General features: G+C 42.1%; 1 protein-coding gene across 4 annotated transcripts in view; it reads left to right on the top strand.

Moving 5' to 3' along the window:
• LOC26535090 (lachesin) overlaps positions 1 to 19,944 on the top strand; it is a 286,736-nt gene that overhangs the window by 28,193 nt on the left and 238,599 nt on the right. For 3 of the 4 annotated variants that reach the window (XM_039377312.1, XM_039377314.1, XM_039377310.1), the window contains exon 2: positions 2,095 to 2,337. The exons of the other annotated variant lie outside the window; for it this stretch is intronic. In XM_039377312.1, the coding sequence (XP_039233246.1) occupies positions 2,217 to 2,337 (121 nt within the window). In that variant the 5' untranslated portion in view covers positions 2,095 to 2,216. The remainder of the gene's footprint in view (positions 1 to 2,094; positions 2,338 to 19,944) is intronic. 4 annotated transcript variants of the gene reach the window in all.

Raw genomic sequence — 19,944 nt, 5'->3', positions numbered from 1 at the left:
CCATCGGAGAGCTTTGTTTTTTAGTGCTTACTAAAATTAATATCTCCTCAACCACAAGACCTAAACCCATCAAATTTGAAATGAATACTCATTCTTGAGGTGTGTACTATGTAATATGTTGCTTATTTTGTGCGTGTAAACTTAACAATTTGTATATTTAACAAGTAATGTTCTCGTCCAACTTTCAAAATAAAATTTTAACTTTGAGTAGTGTTTAAAACAAGAGAGAACGCTATAGTCGAGTCCCCCGACTATCTGATTACCCGTTACTCAGCTAGTGGAAGTGCGAAGGAGAGTCTTCAACACTGACAGTTTTTGGCGGTTTGTGGGCGTTAGAGTGGGCGCGGCAAAAAGTTTTTTTGTAAATCGATACAAACTAGCAACATGAATCGACAAACTTGTACTGCGTCTATGCCTCTGGAGTCTGTATGATTAATCTCAACTTTCTAGCTTTTGTAGTTCTTGAGATCTCGACGTTCATACGGACATGGCCAGATCGACTCGGCTATTGATCCTGATCAGGAATATATATACTTAATATGTTTGTTAGTTTTGTAAATTTCTATCGATTTCCAACAAGAAAATTGCCACGCCTGCAGCTTTAAATTTGTATTTTTATACCCGTTACTCGTAGAGTAAAAGGGTATACTAGATTCGTTGAAAAGTATGTAACAGGCAGAAGGATGCGTTTCCGACCATATGAAGTATATATATTCTTGATCAGGATCAATAGCCGAGTCGATTTGGCCATGTCCGTCTGTCCGTCCGTCTGTCCGTCTGTCCGTCTGTCCGTCCGTCTGTCCGTCCGTCTGTCCGTCTGTCTGTCCGTATGAACGTCGAGATCTCAGGAACTACAAAAGCTAGAAAGTTGAGACTAAGCATACAGACTCCAGGGACATAGACGCAGCGCAAGTTTGTCGAATCATGCTGCCACGCCCACTCTAACGCCCACAAACCGCCGAAAACTGCCACGCCCACACTTTTGAAAAATGTTTTAATATTTTTTCATTTTTGTATTAGTCTTGTAAATTTCTATCGATTTGCCAAAACACTTTTTGCCACGCCCACTCTAACGCCCACAAACCGCCAAAAACTGTCAGTGTTGAAGACCTCCTTCGCACTTCCACTAGCTGAGTAACGGGTATCAGATAGTCGGGGAACTCGACTATAGCGTTCTCTCTTGTTTTATTTATTATCTTTTTTTCCAACTTTTACAGATACTCAAATATAGCATTCTCTCTTGTTCTTTTAAATTTTTGTATATTTTAAAACTTGAAAAAAAAATTCCTTCCTGCCTGTTACATACTTTTCAACGAATCTAGTATACCCTTTTACTCTACGAGTAACGGGTATAAAAAGGTCCAGAGCTATAGGAAACGAAAAACGACACATTATGAAAATAAAAATCCGCGTTAGAAAAAAAGAAATTTCCATCAACTACACCATGGGATCCTACAAGTATCGAACTTTCCCTAAATCAACATTAAAATATTTTATATATTTTTCCATCTTTGCTTTGGGAACATCATATAACTTATATGAAACTTTTATATGAATCTGTGGTAAAATGTAATGGTGCCAGAAAATTTAAGTATGAGACTTCGTTAAAAAAGAACAAATCTTTCCCAGAAGAATTATCGCTAAGTTTTTAGGACACCGGTGGACACACCAAAGAGACCTATGAATACCGTCCTAAATTCTAAAAAAAAATCGAAATTTGCTTACTATATTAGTTTAATTTGTACAGTAAAATACCATACAATGGTAATTATCTCATTTTTCTCAGTCGACAAGACATCAATGATAAGGTTTTTTAGGCAAATTGTTCTTTTAAATTGAGTCGATATGCCAAATATATTTCTACCGAATCCAAAAAGAGCAGGAATACAATTTTCAAATTTAAATTTTTTAAGTTTACTTTTTTTTGGTCAATCAAAAATTCTTCCAGTATCGACAAACAGGCTTGTAGTAGTTGAGGAAATTTACTTTATTGTTCTCTATATTTTTAGTAACGATTTAATTATAAGAAATATTTTTTTGCAGTTACCGAAAAAATTACTTGGCCTAATTACTAATTATGAATTTCCATTTTAGGCTTTATTTTAGGATGCCACAAACAAAAATGAAATCTTGGGATCACCTCTAATTTCTATAACTTATTTTGCAGCTATAAGTATATATTGTACCTGAATATTTTTGAAGCCATCGATATTCATATGTTGAAAAAAAAGACTGCTGGGATAAAAATGTGCGACAGAGTTAAAGCTTGTGGTATAGTTTTAATTCTGATCATGGCGATAAACATAACTGAAAGCCACGCCGTGTCTCATATAAATGGTAAATATATATACTTGAACAACATAATCATCATTTATTTACATCATTTATCTTTATTTTATACCCGTTACTCTTAGAGTAAAAGGATATACTACATTCGTTGAAAAATATGTAACAGGCAGAAGGAAGCGTTTCCGACCATATAAAGTATATATATTCTGGATCAGGATCAATACCCGAGTCGATATGTCTGTCCGTCCGTATGAACGCTGAGATCTCAGGAACTACACAAGCTAGCAAGTTGAGACTAAGCAATCAGACTCCAGGTACATAGACACAGCGCAAGATTGTTGATTCATGTTGCCACGTCCACTCTTACGCCCACAAACCGCCCAAAGCTGCCATGCCCACACTTTTGAAAAATGTTTTGATATTTTTTCATTTTTGTAATAGTCTTGTAAATTTCTATCGATTTGCCAAACAATTTTTTGCCACGCCCATTCTAACGCCCACAAACCACCAAAAACTGTCAGTGTGGAAGACTCTTCTTCGTACTTCCACTAGCTGAGTAACGGGTATCAGATTGTGAGGAGTTGAAACTCCGCATTTGGATGGTGATCGCATGATGAGGGCGTGCCGTTGCCAGTTACGTAACAACGGTTACGTAGTAACGGCAGTGCGAAGCCTGGAGAAAGAGAGTTTGGAGACTCTGAGCTGGAGAAGGAGAGTTTGGAGACTCTGGAAGTGGAGAATGAGAGTGTTGAGACTCTGAACTTATAGAAAAGTGAGTTTAAAGAGTCACGGTAAAATCGTGGACTTTGGATCCGGAGACTGGAGACCAAAGGGATGAACCGGTAAATGAGGCCTATATAAGCAGGCCGAACGCTGGAAGCGGGACAGTCAACGAGAACAAGTATACCAGTCAACAACGTAATCCAAAGATTCAAGGGGAGATCAATGCAAAGGTGGACGAACTTCTGGAGATGGGAATGATTGAGCATTCAAGGAGCCCGTACAGCTCATTATAGTCATGGTGAAAAAGAAAACGGGAAAAAGGAGACTATGCGTGGACTTCAGGCAGATAAAAGCGAAATCCATAAAAGATGCATACCCGATGACACGGTTAAACTACATCCTCGACCAACTAAGGGAGGCGCGCTTCATAAGCAGTCTGGACCTGAAGGATGGGTATTGGCAAATACCGTTGGAAGAGTCAAGCCGGGGCTTCACGGCTTTAACGGTCCCACGAAAAGGGCTGTTCCAATGGAGAGTGATGCCGTTTGGACTACACTCCGCGTCGGCCACATTTCAACGGGCCCAGGATCAGGTGATTGGACCGGAAATGTCGCCACATGCCTTTGCTTATCAAAATGACATAATCGCGATTGGTCGCACCCTAGGAGAACACAAAAAAAACCTCAGGGAAGTGTTCCGCCGTTTGCCAAGGGATAGGCACGGACCCAGAGAAGGTAGCAGCCATAGCCCAGCTAGAACCACCGTCATCGGTCCGCGAGCTGAGGCAATACGTTGGAGACGCATCTTGGTACCGACGTTTCGTGCCTGACTTCGCGCGCATTGTAAGGCCACTCAACGACCTCCTCCGCAAGGGTACCAAGTGGACATGGTCACAGCAAGCCTTCGAGGAGGTTAAACCAATCTGGGTTACCGACCCAGTCTTGGCGTGCCCCGACTTCGGAAAAATGTTCATCCTGCAAACGGACGCCAGTGACTACGGGATTGGCGCGATCCTTACGCAGGACACAGACGATGGCGAAAAGATCATTTCATACTCCAGCCGGACCCTAAACGGAGCCGACAAGAACTACTCAACAACAGAAATGGAGTGCTTGGCTATTCGGAAGCTAACGCCGTACCTTGAGGGCTCCCACTTTAAGGTAATGACGGATCATATGGCATTGAATTGGCTGAACAAGCCGTTCGGGAAGAACTGCCAAATGGACGTTGGAGTTGCAGCAGTATGACTTCGAGGTAGCATATAGGAAAGGCCAGTTGAACGTGGTAGAAGATGCTTTATCGAGGCAGCCACTGCCAGAGTCGGTCTCAGCAGAACTCGAAATGTTGAGAAGAACGCAGGACAAAGAGGCCGAATAAAAATGCAGCTGGATCACGGAAATGCGGGAGAAGGTAAAGGCACATCCTCAAAAGTTCCCAGACTACGTATGGGAGGGTAGCACCCTCCCCAGGCTTTCAAGAAGTTCCTTAGCGACATGGGAGTAGAGCAGAAGCTTACGGCGCCGTACACCCTGCAGGAGAATCTGACGGAGAGAGCCAACCGCACTGTGAAGACAATGATAGCGCAGTTTGCCGGGCAGAACCAGAGGAATTGGGATGAAAGATGGCCCGAAAACATGCTGGCTGTGAATTACAGTGTGTCAGATTCCACAGGCTACTCTCCGGAATTTTTGACAAAGGGCCGAGAGCCAAGATTACCGAACGTACTCTACGACAGAGAAACTCTAGGTACAGGAAGGGAACCACAGAAGGAAACGCTGAGAAGAAAGAGAGATCTTCGAGATTGTGCGGAGGAACCTAGGGAGGGTGTCCCAGGACCAAGAAAGGCATTATAGCCTGCGGCGGTCTAAAGCAGCAGGGTTGGGAGGAGCGCAGTTGCGGATCCATCGGAAGAAAGCAGGAAAACGACAATACCTGAGAACGGACGGGGTTCGGCAGCCTTTCTAGCGTCAGGAAGCAAACTGCGAGTCCGACAACCATTACAGCGTCAGGCCAAGGCGACAGTCAACGGATGCGGACCAGAGTATTGCCTCGACAACCACCACCAGGGAAGAGTAAGGTCACAAACGGTGGGAAAGTTGATAATGACAGCACCTGAGAACAGACTTGGCTCGGCAACCGTTCTAGCGTCAGGCCAGGGCGAGAGTCAACGGGCGCAGATTACGAATCCAACAACCGTTCTAGCGTCAGGCCAAGGTGAGAGTCAACGGAAACGGACCACGAGCGAAACAGAATCCTGCCTCAACAACCGCCACCAAGGGTAGGGAAGGTCTCCAGCAGCGGAATGGGCAAGGACGACAATACCTGAGAGCGGGCGAGACCCGAAAACCGTCCTAGCGTCAGGCCAAGGCAAGAGTCAACGGGTGCAGACAGCGAGTCAGACGATCGTTATAGCGTCAGGCCGAGAGTCAACGGAGGCAGACCACTAGCGAACCATTGCGCCAATGGACATAACCGAGCAAAGCGATACAGAGGGAAAGGAAGGCGAAAGAATGACCGTTTATCCGTCTGGTTTCCGACAGAGTCAACAGCCCCAACACCTGGGAACGAGGATCCAATCCGGCTCAGGTCAGAGAAGACAATGAGATTGCGCAACCGTTCAATAAGAATGCCGTTCAATTTTTCCCGAGGAAAGAGGAAAGACGGTACAAACCAAAGGAACGGTACCGTAATGTTAGGCGTCGAGAGTTGGAAGACACAAGAACGCCAAAAACGCAAGAACGGTGACAGCCAAAGAGGAGGACCGAAACCGAGGTTTGGTGGAGACGTTGGCAAAGGGTTCGAGACATAAAAAGTTCGAAACCACCATGGATACACGCACTACGGAGCACCAATCGAGGCTGGCCGTTCTGTGTCAGAGTCCCGAAGGGCCCGCCGAGGGGGTAGGCAGGGGTAGGCGACGGCCTAACCCGCGGTCCACCCGCACTCCAAGGCGCGGTGCCAAGGACGATCGAGGCGAAGACGCAGAACCAGTGGTCACATCGGACGAGAGTGAACTGGAGTGGGAGGAAGGCCACGCGAAGGAAAGGAGGACCTGGGGACTCAGGAGGGCCAGGAGTGCGATAGACAACCGGATCCTTCCGGGGGTCGTGCCGGTCTTCGAGGGGGCGTGGCGGAACCCTAGAAGGAGCGGAGAAACGTCGGAGGCAATGGCAGTCGCCAACGGTCGGAGGCCGACCGGCTGGTGGCGATTAAAGCCCCGCAAGCGGCACGGTTGGCGGCCCACGAGGAGTACGAAGCCGCTAAGGCGGCGCGCATCCGTATGCAGCAGCGGGCGGCCATGCACAAGGTGCAAAACAGGTCGAGGAGCAAGGAGGAGTCCGAGAGGAGGTGGCGCCAGGAGCTCCAAAAGGCGGAGGCAGAGAAGCAAGCGGCTTGGAACGTAGTCGCCTGGCAGGAGGAGGAAGCACTCGGTCAGGAGATAAGGGAGGTACCCGCTTCCCCGCGGTACGAAGTACCCCCCGAAGTAGCGTCACAGAAATACGAATGGGCGGCAACATTTTAAAAGGAGGAACGAGGAACATAATGGATGGAGATCGGCGCTGTGGAACTCGAGATGGAGCTGTGAGCGTCAACGAGATCTCGGGAGTGTTCCGCGGTAACTGCAAGGTCGGATTTGAATTTTCCCGAAGAAAGGGGCAGATGTGAGGAGTTGAAACTCAGCACAAATGCGGATGGTGATCGCATGAGAAGGGCCTGCCGTTGCCAGTTACGCATCACTTCAAAGCGTAGTAACAGCAGTGCGAAACCTGGCGAATGAGAGTTTGGAGTCTCTGAGCTGGAGAAAGAGAGTTTGGAGACTCTGGAAGTGGAGAAAGAGAGTGTTGAGACTCTGAACTTATAGAAAAGAGAGTTTGACAAGTCAGAAGGTGTAAAGGCGAGTAACGGGAAAAGTCGAACTTTGGACCGGGCCAACGGTAAAATCGTGGTCTTTGGATCCGGAGATTGGAGAGCAAAGGGATAAACCGTTAAAGGAGGCCCCTATAAGAAGACCGAACGCTGGAAGTGGGACAGTCAACGAGAACCAGTCAACAACGTAAGAACGAAGTCAGCAGAGGAGCCACAGCCGTGGTAGTCAATAAGGAGCAAGATTGCTATCTCAAGACGTTCGGGACAAGGAAAGTCTCCGAATTGAGACGCAGGTAGCTGAGGTCCAATACGACGCAGCACGGGTAGCCCAGAGGCATTTAACAGGCGAAGACAAACCAAGGAGGGCACAGGAAAAGCGACAGGAAGTGCGGTGTAGACCCGGTGGACCCTGTAGGATACCGAGTACTTCAACCAGGCGATAGCCTAGGTGTGTCCGTGTGATCCAAGCCCGCTGTGTTCCGTCGCCACCAGTCCGAACCAGACGTGGGGTTGGCGTGTTGCTGTTCCACAGCGTTTGCCTTGGGGAACACAGCCGTTATCTGCCGTGAGTCTGCGTAAGACAACAATTCTCAGTCCAAGTGACGAGCGCCTAAGAACGAAGGTCAGCGCCGCTCAGAACGACGAGAGGAACGCGGCCGGTGAACAATCCAGCCCTACGGACGGATAATCAGATTTCTTTGTAAGTCCAAGCACGAATAAAGACCCAAGAAGGAAAACTGCATGTGTTATTACTGGTAACCGGGTGATCACGTTATACTATAAATTTGGTGGGACGAACGTGTCTGAACGTCGTGCCTAAAAAAATCAATTTAACAATAAACAAGTTTATATTTAATTTTTAAATAATTATTTTTATAAATTATTTTTTAAAATAATGTTTTTGATAGAATTGAACTTTGAAACTGATAAACAAAAAAGCAAGCTAAATAAAATATCAAAACAGTTTTCAAAAGTGTGGACATGGCAGTTTTGGGCGGTTTGTGGGCGATAGAGTGGTCGTGGCCAACAAACTTGCTTTGCGTCTATGTATCCGTAGTCTGCATACTTAATCTTAACATTCTAGCTTTTATAGTTCCTGAGATCTCGACGTTCATACGGACGGACGGACAGGTGGACAGACGGACATGGCCACATCGACTCGGCTATTGATACTGATCAAGAATATATATACCTTATATGGTCGAAAACGCTTCGTTCTGCCTGTTACATACTTTTCAACGAATCTAGTATACCCTTTAACACTACGAGTAACGGGTATACAACTGAGTGATCATTTTTACATGTTAAAAAACATTTAAGTAATTGAAAAATTAGTCCAATATATCCAAAAAGCAATAGTTAGAAAACTTGCCTAGTTGGGGAACATGGAAACATTTTATTTTAAATATTTTAAGTCCTCTCGGACGTTATATATATAAATATGCTTCCTGAGTACCAATTAAATATTACATATATTACATATTATTAATAATAATTTAGGTAGATAGCAAATTCAAGTTCAATTATTTTTAAATAATTGTTACGTACAGCCTATTTGTAAGATCATAAGACTTTGAAGATTCACATCTAAAGCAGGGGTATTAACATCTCCTTGAGTCAGACAGAACTCGACAAAGAAAATGCAAGTCGACAATAACCGAATGTCCGATGACCAGTTCAGCGGCCTCAATAGGTTACAGAAAAGTCCTACTCCAGTTACAGGCACAGTTCACCGAGGGTGTATTGATAGGGTAATTTAGAAATATGACTCCAAGGTGGCAACACTAGGCATAAAAGACCTATGTCCGGAGTAGCTCAGGAAAAGCTGTAAGCCGGTATAAAAAGACCTCAGCCCACCGAGAAAGTAGTCAAGACCCGAGAGTCTCGAGATTCAATTTTCGAGATTCCCTTCGCGAGATTCCTCGCGATTTTATTCTCTGGAAGCCTGTCATCGGGCGGTATCATACTCAAGTGCAGACTGTCTCAAACACCATGTTCTTCGGTTCGAGCGAGAACTCAATCTTGCACTAACCCCCAGAATACCAGGACTTGGACTGTAAGGATCAAAGACCAGCATAGGGAATACTCTTGAAGAAAACTACAATCCTACCGACTGCGCCAAATGGATAGAAAAGAAGTATCAAGATGGGCGGCAAGGAGTCAAAGGCATCCGATACACCGCCAATGTGATCACAGTGTTGATCACGTCAGGGAAGTCATCGACCACAGAGATGAGATACTAGATGTGTAACATACACTGGAGCTAAAACTAGTAAGGATCTACTAGGAAAGGATCTTATCCAGTATTCCGCAACACCAATAGTGCATAGCCCGGGAAACGGAGTCCGCTCAACAGATATGAGGACTGAAAGTAATCTGAGAATCGGGTAGCGGCCGAAGCGTGCCGTCGAAAACAATTATACCGACGCGCATATATACATATAATTATCTAGATAGACGACCTTTACTTAGTGTATATTCTTTTTTGTTTGTATTTATTACGTTTCTGTTCGACTTGCAAATTATTGGTGCACGAATGCATGTATAATTCCATTAGTATATATAACAACATCCAGGATCCAACGCGTCGAGATCTCATCGCTCCGGATTAAAGTGGGGTAAGTTTGACGGAACACTGTTCCCGTGTTTTCTCTATATTTTTAAATATGTAAATTAAAATTGTTGTTGAAAAATTAATTAAAAAAATATTTTATTTTAATATTTTAGTAAATTTATTAATGATAAACTTTTTAAACTTATAGAATATTACAGAATAGTGTCTTATCGGATTTTATCTTAGATCGTTATCGATCCGATCTCGAAACAGACTGACATCTCGATTCTAATTCCAGACCCAATCAACCTAGGCCAGAAACTTTTATTTTGAAACTTCTTAAACTTTCAATAATGTTTAGAATAAAAGTTTGATGCCGAAATTATTTCTCTGCGTTGTGAAATTCAATTATGCTGACCGATGCAGTTTGATTGAAGCCCAATAAGTTGTACATGGTTTGGTCTCCAAGCGGAAGCTGTGTTTCTAAGAGTTTGATTATTTATCTTAGCGGGTAGCTTAGCGCTGGCAAATGCAATTTTACGTTCAATGTTCAATTTTGTTTAAATAAAAAAACTTTTCAGTGGCGAGTATCCGCCTTGTTTTTGATATGCAAAGACATGACCCCTTAGAGCGACGTTTGTAGTCGTGAAAAGCCAACAATTTTTGTTGACGTACGCACCGTTGTCCGGTGATGAATACAAAATACATTATGAATACAACAAAATGAGTAGGTAAACATTTCCAAAAGAGGTGCAGACGCGAGAAGTGGAGTAGGTCAAAAACGATGACATAACGTTTGACGGACAACCTTGACAAAAGGGGATTGTATTGCGCGGCCCGCGACGATCCATCAGGCATGAGGACGCATGAAGGGGAGGGAATGTGGCCGAAACATTGCCCGATAGTTTTACGACCAAGATACAGATTAGCTTGTGGGGCAGTGAAGACTCATGAACAATCGTTCATTGAATGGGGGTGCACAGCTGCGAATTCAACAGTTCCCTCCGATGTCTGCAGCTGAACTATCGCTATTTGTCGGTCATTCTTTGCGTTGGGTGGTTGAGGGGATTGGGGCGTACACAGCTGCGAATTCAACAGTTCCCTCCGATGTCTGCAGCTGAACTATCGCTATTTGTCGGTCATTCTTTGCGTTGGGAGGTTGAAGGAACTGGGACAAGGACGAACGGATAATGATGGTAGGCGTGGTGAAAGGTGTAGCCAGGTAAATAGATGCGCTGTTTTTCACGCATGTATGACTCAGTGACAATCATGGCATCTATACATGTACGTTAAGGAAGATTTGGAGATTCTCAAAGTTTCTCGCTAGCCCTCGTGCGTTCCACAATCCGATTTTGGAATCCACAATCCGATTAAGAGAAGCTATTCCACTTCTCGAAAAAGACTCAGACTCACTAATTTAAACATATTGTCCATTCTTGCGGTAATATCCAGAATGACGGTTTCCAATTTTATTTTTCAATATTTTTTTCCAAAGCTAAGGTTATGTATTGATTTTAATTCATTCTGAGACTGCTTAGCCTTATTTGAGCGAAGTTGAGCCCCATTGGATCGAGCTTTGTCAGTGTATAAAATATTGGGAGTGAATCCGCCTGAGTAGTAATTTGAATTTTTTGACTTAGCAGTGTTGCCATTTTCGGATAAGACCCTGGTCCTGCTCTTAGCTTTCTTAGTTTTTTACCACTTACTGGGCAGAATTTGTCACTGGTGCACAAAATAGAACCATTAGTGGGATCCAGCACATTTACCACAAATTGGATTCTGAAGAAAATAGTTTTTGGAGTACCCAAAAATGTGGCATCTCAAACTTTGTAAAATCTCTACAGTGACTAGGCAGGCTCTAGCTGAGTTTATTTTATACTTTTCTTGACAGTCGGTCCTTCGGACCACGGAAAGCATCACAACTGTCTGTGATACACCGAGTTTAGAGGTGCGAATACTAGAGTTATTCTCACCAGCGCACGAATTCAGGGCCTATTCGAAGATGTGGGCATTGTTATTATCCGGGACACATATCGCTGATTACATATAGGGCATATTTGTGGACTGTTTTCCCCTGATTTTAGAGACAGCTGCTCTAGAATCTGTTTTAGGCAAGCTTTGATTCATCATAAGCTTCTCTTCTTTAAATCGGTTATTGCTTAGAGACTTGTTCGACAGGGAAATTGTCACAACCTTAGACAGATTCAAAATCAGCCGTCTAGCTTGTGGATGCTTAAGCAACTACTTTACGTTTCATGCCTGCTATTTGAAACAAACACTTCTTTGGGAATGCAAATGACCATTTTTTGTACAACGAGCTGTTTCCAAGAGGTATTAATTTCTGTAGTAGTCTCATCTCCTCAAAATCACGCTTATCTCTAGATAGCGAGTGATTCAATGATTTGTTGACCATTTTTAATTAATACTTTTTAATTTATAATAGAAAAATTATAAATAATTATCTTTTTAAAGTAACAAGTTAAATGCTGATTAAGGTCTTATCTGTCCACCGTCACCGCTATGCAGTGGCTAAAGATAAATATAACAGATTTATGTGACTTTGTGATTGCTAATTTTCAGGGCGCTGTCAATTGTTTATTTGTTATTGCTGAGTATAGACCCTGGGCGTCTTGACGAGTTAGAGAATAGTACTTCAGGATTTGTTTTTGATATTTGCCCATGTCCTGGGTGAGGACTCAGGCAAAGGGAGGGGCATCCGATGTTCAGGCACCATGATGGCAGCGTAAGCTCGTCGATTTTGGGTCGTGGGATCTTGGTAAGCCCGTAACCTCTTCAACATAACGAGAATAAATATTAGTAGTGCCTATAAGAGTTCGTACCGTTCTTCAGTCAGCAGTCCCATAAGCTGTAGCTTGATTGTAAAACGATCGGGCAATGTTTCGGCCATATTCCGTCCTCTATATGGGTCCGGATGCCTGATGGATCGTCGCGGGCCGCGCAATACTATCCCATTTTGTCAAGGTTGTCCGTCAAACGTTATGTCATCGTTTTTGACCTACTCCACTTCTCGCGTCAGCTCCTCTTTTGGAAATGTTTACCTACTCATTTTGTTGTAGTTAAAATATCGAGTAATAAATTGTTAGCTAGTACCATGTATAATGTGTAACACAAAAATTAAAGGCTAGCATACAAAGATTATAATAATTTAACTGTAATTGTTTTTAGCGAGGAGTATCGAATTCAATACCAAGCAACGGTGCGCACGTCAACAAAAATTTTTGGCTATTCACGATTTTAACAGTCGCTCTGAGGGCTCTTGTTTTTGCATCACAAAAACAGACTGATACTTGCCGCTGAAAAGTAATTTTTATTTAAAACAATATTTAACATAAAATATTTAATTTCCATCAATGAAATACATAACCTGGAAGAGACTAACAATAAAATATTTCTGTACATATCTGACACCCTTCGGTTACCTTTGTTACAAATATATACTTATATTTACTAATAGCATAATAATAAAATAAACACGAGAGTATATGTATATATAAAAATATGCAGGGAATAAACAGGGTTCCGTCAAACTTACCCCACTTTTATCAGGAGCGATGAGATCTCGACGCGTTGGAACCTGGGTGTTGCTATATATATAGTGATGGAGTTTTACATACATATAAGTCGTTTTCGTTATTGTTCATTATTTTCTCGATTTTAAGTACTAGCGTTGAAAAACCTCTATGATTGTAGATGGCGAATATTCACGGTTACACTTCTCAGCCGTTCGTCTCAGACCCTCCGTTTGTAAGTCTATTTGACAGGCTTTCCTTTCACTTTCTCGCAGTGCGCACCAATACACGCACGACAATCGTAAATTCTAGAACTCACCCCATAGGCAACTCTACCTATTAACGACAACACTATTAATGATGGTGCGGGTATTTCAAATAAACCAATTAATCTTCGACATATACATTCGTGCACCAATAATTTGTAACCGAATTCATTGTTTATTTGTTTTGCCGTTTGCATTTTAATTATGCACTTATTGGGGTTGTGGGATACTGAATACGATTCTTTCCAGGGTATGGTGATGGTCCCGTCTCCGCTGTACTGATCTTTTGTACATTTTTACTAGCTTCAATAGCGCCAGCAATATTAATAGGGCACTGATAAACTCCAGGGTATGCTGCACACCTGCTATTTCCTCTTTGTGGTCGACGACCTCCATGGTGTTGATCACATTGGCGGTTTTGTCTTAGGCTTTAGACGACTTGCCGCCCATCTTGAGACTTTTGTAGAATTTGGGGCTTCCTTCAAGCGTATTGGTCCTGGTTCCTTCCAAAATCCTCCTGTTGACTGAAGTTATTCCGTGTATTGGTTTTCGTGTAGTCAGTTCAAGTCTTCCGGGATATCCACTTTCGGGTGTTCACTTTGAGTATTCCCTTCTAACGTATATTCGCCGGGTATTGACGTATGGGTATTTATAAGGAGGTAATCTAATGTTTGAATACCAATTGAGCCGCCGTAAGGCAAAAAGTAAGAATTTCTTTTGAACCGATTCAATGCGGTCCGACTAAACTTCGTATTGTGGACTCCATACTCAAGGATCGGACGGACTGGAGATAGGAATAAGGTTTTGGTCATGTAAGGATCATCAAATTCTTTAACCACCGTTTTATAAAATCAAGCACACCCCTGGTCATATGGACAATAGACGAAATATGGTCTGAAAATTTTAGTTTATGGTCCAGAAGAACACCAAGATCATCAACATGTGTTATTCTGTCCAAAGTGCACCCACTTAGAGTGTAAGTCGCGTGTATTTAGTTGACACGACAAAAGGTCATAACTTTACACTTAGAGCCATTTAAGTTTAATACGTTATCACGGCACCAGGTTTGAAAGTAATCTAGATCGGATTGTAAGTCCAAATGGCGAGAAATGTCCTTATACTGCAGGCATAATTTTACATCATCAGCGTACATAAGTACACGCGAATGCTTTATTATCAAGGGAAAGTCGTTAATTAATAAGGTAAAAAGGAGCGGACCTTGGTGGCTCCCTTGTGTGACTCGGAGAATACAAGAAAGAGAGTCGGCTGTAGAGCAAACAAATGCCCTTATATAGGCCTGGCCTTCCTTACGCCTTGGGGTCGAATCCCTATGAAAATTTGGTTAGAAATGGGAACTCACTATATCGCTCTTGTTAAACTTTTTCCACTTTCACACAAATCACACACGGAAATTTATTGAAATATCCCTTTCGTTTTTATTGGATTGGATATATATAATTAAATTATATCACCACGTGTATGTGACGTTAAATTGGGCAGCGTCAAAAATTGTGAGCGTTCGCCAAGAGGTTTTATCTGATAATGAATAAAGCTCTGGAAAGCTGCATGCCGGTGGTCACTGCTATAGGCTTTCCTTTCCCTAACTGTTCAATCGTACGATCATATTCTGTCCTGATTGGTCTAAGACAATTCTCTCACTTTTTTTGTTTTACAAAAGCTGCTATAATTTAGGGCGAGGGTGTCTTGAAGTGTTATTGCAGTGTAAAGTTTAAGTTGGTCACTACACGTACCAACCTAATGCACGCGACTGGGTGCTCTGTGGACAGAACAAAACATGTTAATGATCTTGGTGTTCTTCTGGACCCTAAACTTGAATTTTCAGACCATATTTCGTCTATTGTCAATAAGGCCAGGGGTGTGCTTGGTTTTATTTAAAGGTGGTCAAAGGAATTTGATGATCCTTACATGAACAAATCCTTATTTAAATCTCTAGTCCGTCCGATCCTCGAGTATGGATCACCTGTTTGGAGTCCACAATATGAAGTTTAATCGGACCGAATTGAATCGGTTCAGAAAAACTTCTTACTTTTTGCCTTACGGCGCCTTAATTGGGATGCAATAGATTACCTCCTTATTCCAGTAGACTAATGTTTATTAACTTACCCTCCTTAGCTAACCGTAGAACGATGCTTGTAACAGTCTATATTTTTAACCTTATTCGTGGTGAAGTTGATAGTCCCGACTTGGTTAGTTGGCTAAACTTCACTGTTCCAAGCAGATTTACTAGAAATTACGTACCGTTAATTTTAAATCAATGTAGATCTAATTATGAGTGGCATAATCCCTACAGATTATTATGTTCTGACTATCTCTATCTATTATATCTAATTCTCACTCTCTGCCGTTCTTAAAGCGATCTATACTAACGTATTTAACATATTCTTAGATCTTACTAGTATATATAAATATTTCCTCGTTTTTTAGCAGCGCCCCTCGGTCGGTTGGGCGGGAGGTGTGGCCGTGGGACTCGCGCGGAAGAAAAAAAAAATAGGACCAGTTGCGTCCAGCCATTCAGATAACTTAGAATCCAATTTAGGAGATCAACAGGGAAACCTAAGAAATCAAGTCTTTTTAATAAAGTCTAAAGTCCGTATCGATGACATCTGTTTAAAGATGCACAAGGCTTCCGCACAGAATCTAAGCACACAGCCAGGAATTCCGTTGGGACCTGGCGAATAGACAGGCTTAACTTGCTGAAGAGCATAAAGAAGTGAGCTTTCGGTTAGAGTGGGACAGAATATTAAATTCGACTTTGATACCGCGTAAGAGCAAGGCTGTTCGAAATGAGGTAAGGTAAAATATGTGATTTAAGAACTTGGGAAATAGATCGGCCATAGATTGAGAACCGGTATTTTTAAATTTTAATAAAGTCTGGACGTAACATTTCTTAGATGTGTCAAGTCTTTATTAAACCAAGGAGGTTTGTTAGAGATAGACGGATAGTACATAGGAACACCAGAGTTAAAAAATGATTTAATTGCATTATAAAAAAATATTTATGACATCGGCCATTATGTTGCAAGAATAAAGATCGGACCAATTAAAGCCACATATAAAATGATTTAGCCTCCGAAAGTTTGCCCTACGAAAACAATTAATTCGTTTGGTTGGCTTATCTGGCCTCACTTTTATTACGGTACCTGTGTCGATTGTCACCTCGAAAGTTGGAAGGTTTCGAGCAAGCCGTCAATAAGGTCATGCTGTGCTATAGGCCGAAGAATATTCGACTGTTCCTCTGTGGACTACTTAGTGCCTGGTATATTAAAGAACAAGTAGTTAGTTAGAACAAGTAGTTAGTCCCTATCGGACAGTCTATTTGAAACGGATTGGATAGCGGACAAATGGTTTATATATTCAGGAACTTCAGAAGACGGCGGAATGTAAAAGCTCGTAATATAAACATAGATATCAGAAAATGACAGCCTTACGCATAAGAATTTTAAGTTATGGAACTCATCAAAAAGTACCTCCTCTGACGTGAGGGTAATCTAACAGCAATTAGGACTCCACCACCCCTCCTGGAGGGACGATCATGCCTGTATACTGTGTACATACCTGGGAAAACTTCAGAGTTAAGAATCTCCGGTTTTAACCAAGTCTCTGTAAACACAATAGCATGGGATGCAAACGATGCCTCTTACATTTTGATAACAGATAGAGAGACTATAGTTTAGTTTTTTGAAGAAAAAGAAGTAGAAGTTGAAGAGGAGGATGGGACAGTGATCTGGCTACGTTAGCGAAGTTTAATACCCTTTTTTTTATTTTAATTCTTCGCTTCGAACTTTTTCACCACCATACCATCCGGCCAAAAATCACCAGAACATATGGTCGAGAATAGCTCATTAGGGACAGTTATCTTGAAAGATGAGAAAATAAGAAAAGTTAAATTTTTACACTTTTATGTTGTCGGGTTTTGTTTTGTCTTGTATATAAGACAATACATCAGATGATGTTTGATCAGGAGAAAGCCGAGGAACAAAAATGTGTTACTTTAGTGGAACCACCGAGAGGGGTTTTGGCACTGCAGGTTGTATTTCTGAAGTGCCAACTTGTGCCGGTAGTCCGCTCTCAATATTCCTCTGTGGTGGTAAACTATTCGGGACGTGTGGAATCACCGGTTGAGTAACCTGCCGATCTAAGCAACATTAGAGGGATTGCTGCGATCGTCAACTGATCAGCTGTGGAGTCCTGTTGATCGCTTGCCGGAGGTTGCGGGGCGTTTCCCTTAGCCAGCCTACCACCAGCGGCTTTCTTGCGCTTTGGAGATTCCTCTAATAGCTTGAGGCTATTAAATTGTGAATCTAGCGTGGAAAGAAGATCATCAGCTCCACGAAAACTATCTCTAGCCCCGCCAAAACTGCTGATCAGTCCTTTTAAGTCACTTTTAGTTTGGCGCATAAAGAGTTTCATTTCATTCGCAACTCCTATCCCATTGGATTCCATATTTAATTGGGGTTTGACCACTGTACCAAAAGACATCATCAAAAATGTACCGCAAGAGCGCAGTCTGCACTTTAGGATTTTGTGTGGGAGAGCGAGAGATGGGGAGAGCGGGTACACCGGGTTAAGTACAAAAACAACACCAAACAGCACAACGGACAACGCAAGAATGAGAGAGTAAACAAAGCGCAAAGACAGAAAGAAAACAGATTGAATTAATTTATTAAAATAATGCACAAATCACAAAAGATTAACTCGCGAAGCGAACGGCACTTTAAATAGTACTGATTACGAACTTGAATTATTTAAGAATTTATTAAAATCCACCGCTGGTTTTGGCAAAACAAAAGTAAATTCGGAGAGCACCGTTTTATAAAATCAAGCACACCCCTGGTCATATGGACAATAGACGAAATATGGTCTGAAAATTTTAGTTTATGGTCCAGAAGAACACCAGGATCATCAACATGTGTTATTCTGTCCAAAGTGCACCCACTTAGAGTGTAAGTCGCGTGTATTTAGTTGGCACGACAAAAGGTCATAACTTTACACTTAGAGCCATTTAAGTTTAATACGTTTGAAAGTAATCTAGATCGGATTGTAAGTCCAAATGGCGAGAAATGTCCTTATACTGCAGGCATAATTTTACATCATCAGCGTACATAAGTACACGCGAATGCTTTATTATCAAGGGAAAGTCGTTAATTAATAAGGTAAAAAGGAGCGGACCTTGGTGGCTCCCTTGTGTGACTCGGAGAATACAAGAAAGAGAGTCGGCTGTAGAGCAAACAAATGCCCTTATATAGGCCTGGCCTTCCTTACGCCTTGGGGTTGAATCCCTATGAAAATTTGGTTAGAAATGGGAACTCACTATATCGCTCTTGTTAAACTTTTTCCACTTTCACACAAATCACACACGGAAATTTATTGAAATATCCCTCTCGTTTTTATTGGATTGGATATATATAATTAAATTATATCACCACGTGTATGTGACGTTAAATTGGGCAGCGTCAAAAATTGTGAGCGTTCGCCAAGAGGTTTTATCTGATAATGAATAAAGCTCTGGAAAGCTGCATGCCGGTGGTCACTGCTATAGGCTTTCCTTTCCCTAACTGTTCAATCGTACGATCATATTCTGTCCTGATTGGTCTAAGACAATTCTCTCACTTTTTTTGTTTTACAAAAGCTGCTATAATTTAGGGCGAGGGTGTCTTGAAGTGTTATTGCAGTGTAAAGTTTAAGTTGGTCACTACACGTACCAACCTAATGCACGCGACTGGGTGCTCTGTGGACAGAACAAAACATGTTAATGATCTTGGTGTTCTTCTGGACCCTAAACTTGAATTTTCAGACCATATTTCGTCTATTGTCAATAAGGCCAGGGGTGTGCTTGGTTTTATTTAAAGGTGGTCAAAGGAATTTGATGATCCTTACATGAACAAATCCTTATTTAAATCTCTAGTCCGTCCGATCCTCGAGTATGGATCACCTGTTTGGAGTCCACAATATGAAGTTTAATCGGACCGAATTGAATCGGTTCAGAAAAACTTCTTACTTTTTGCCTTACGGCGCCTTAATTGGGATGCAAACCTTAGATTACCTCCTTATTCCAGTAGACTAATGTTTATTAACTTACCCTCCTTAGCTAACCGTAGAACGATGCTTGTAACAGTCTATATTTTTAACCTTATTCGTGGTGAAGTTGATAGTCCCGACTTGGTTAGTTGGCTAAACTTCACTGTTCCAAGCAGATTTACTAGAAATTACGTACCGTTAATTTTAAATCAATGTAGATCTAATTATGAGTGGCATAATCCCTACAGATTATTATGTTCTGACTATCTCTATCTATTATCTCTAATTCTCACTCTCTGCCGTTCTTAAAGCGATCTATACTAACGTATTTAACATATTCTTAGATCTTACTAGTATATATAAATATTTCCTCGTTTTTTAGCAGCGCCCCTCGGTCGGTTGGGCGGGAGGTGTGGCCGTGGGACTCGCGCGTAAGAAAAAAAAAAAAATAGGACCAGTTGCGTCCAGCCATTCAGATAACTTAGAATCCAATTTAGGAGATCAACAGGGAAACCTAAGAAATCAAGTCTTTTTAATAAAGTCTAAAGTCCGTATCGATGACATCTGTTTAAAGATGCACAAGGCTTCCGCACAGAATCTAAGCACACAGCCAGGAATTCCGTTGGGACCTGGCGAATAGACAGGCTTAACTTGCTGAAGAGCATAAAGAAGTGAG

Source organism: Drosophila yakuba, unplaced genomic scaffold (assembly GCF_016746365.2).
Source record: "Drosophila yakuba strain Tai18E2 unplaced genomic scaffold, Prin_Dyak_Tai18E2_2.1 Segkk2_quiver_pilon_scaf, whole genome shotgun sequence".
Lineage (NCBI taxonomy): Eukaryota > Metazoa > Arthropoda > Insecta > Diptera > Drosophilidae > Drosophila > Drosophila yakuba.
Note: the sequence above shows the minus strand (reverse complement) of the source record. Positions and strands in the feature narration are given on the sequence as shown.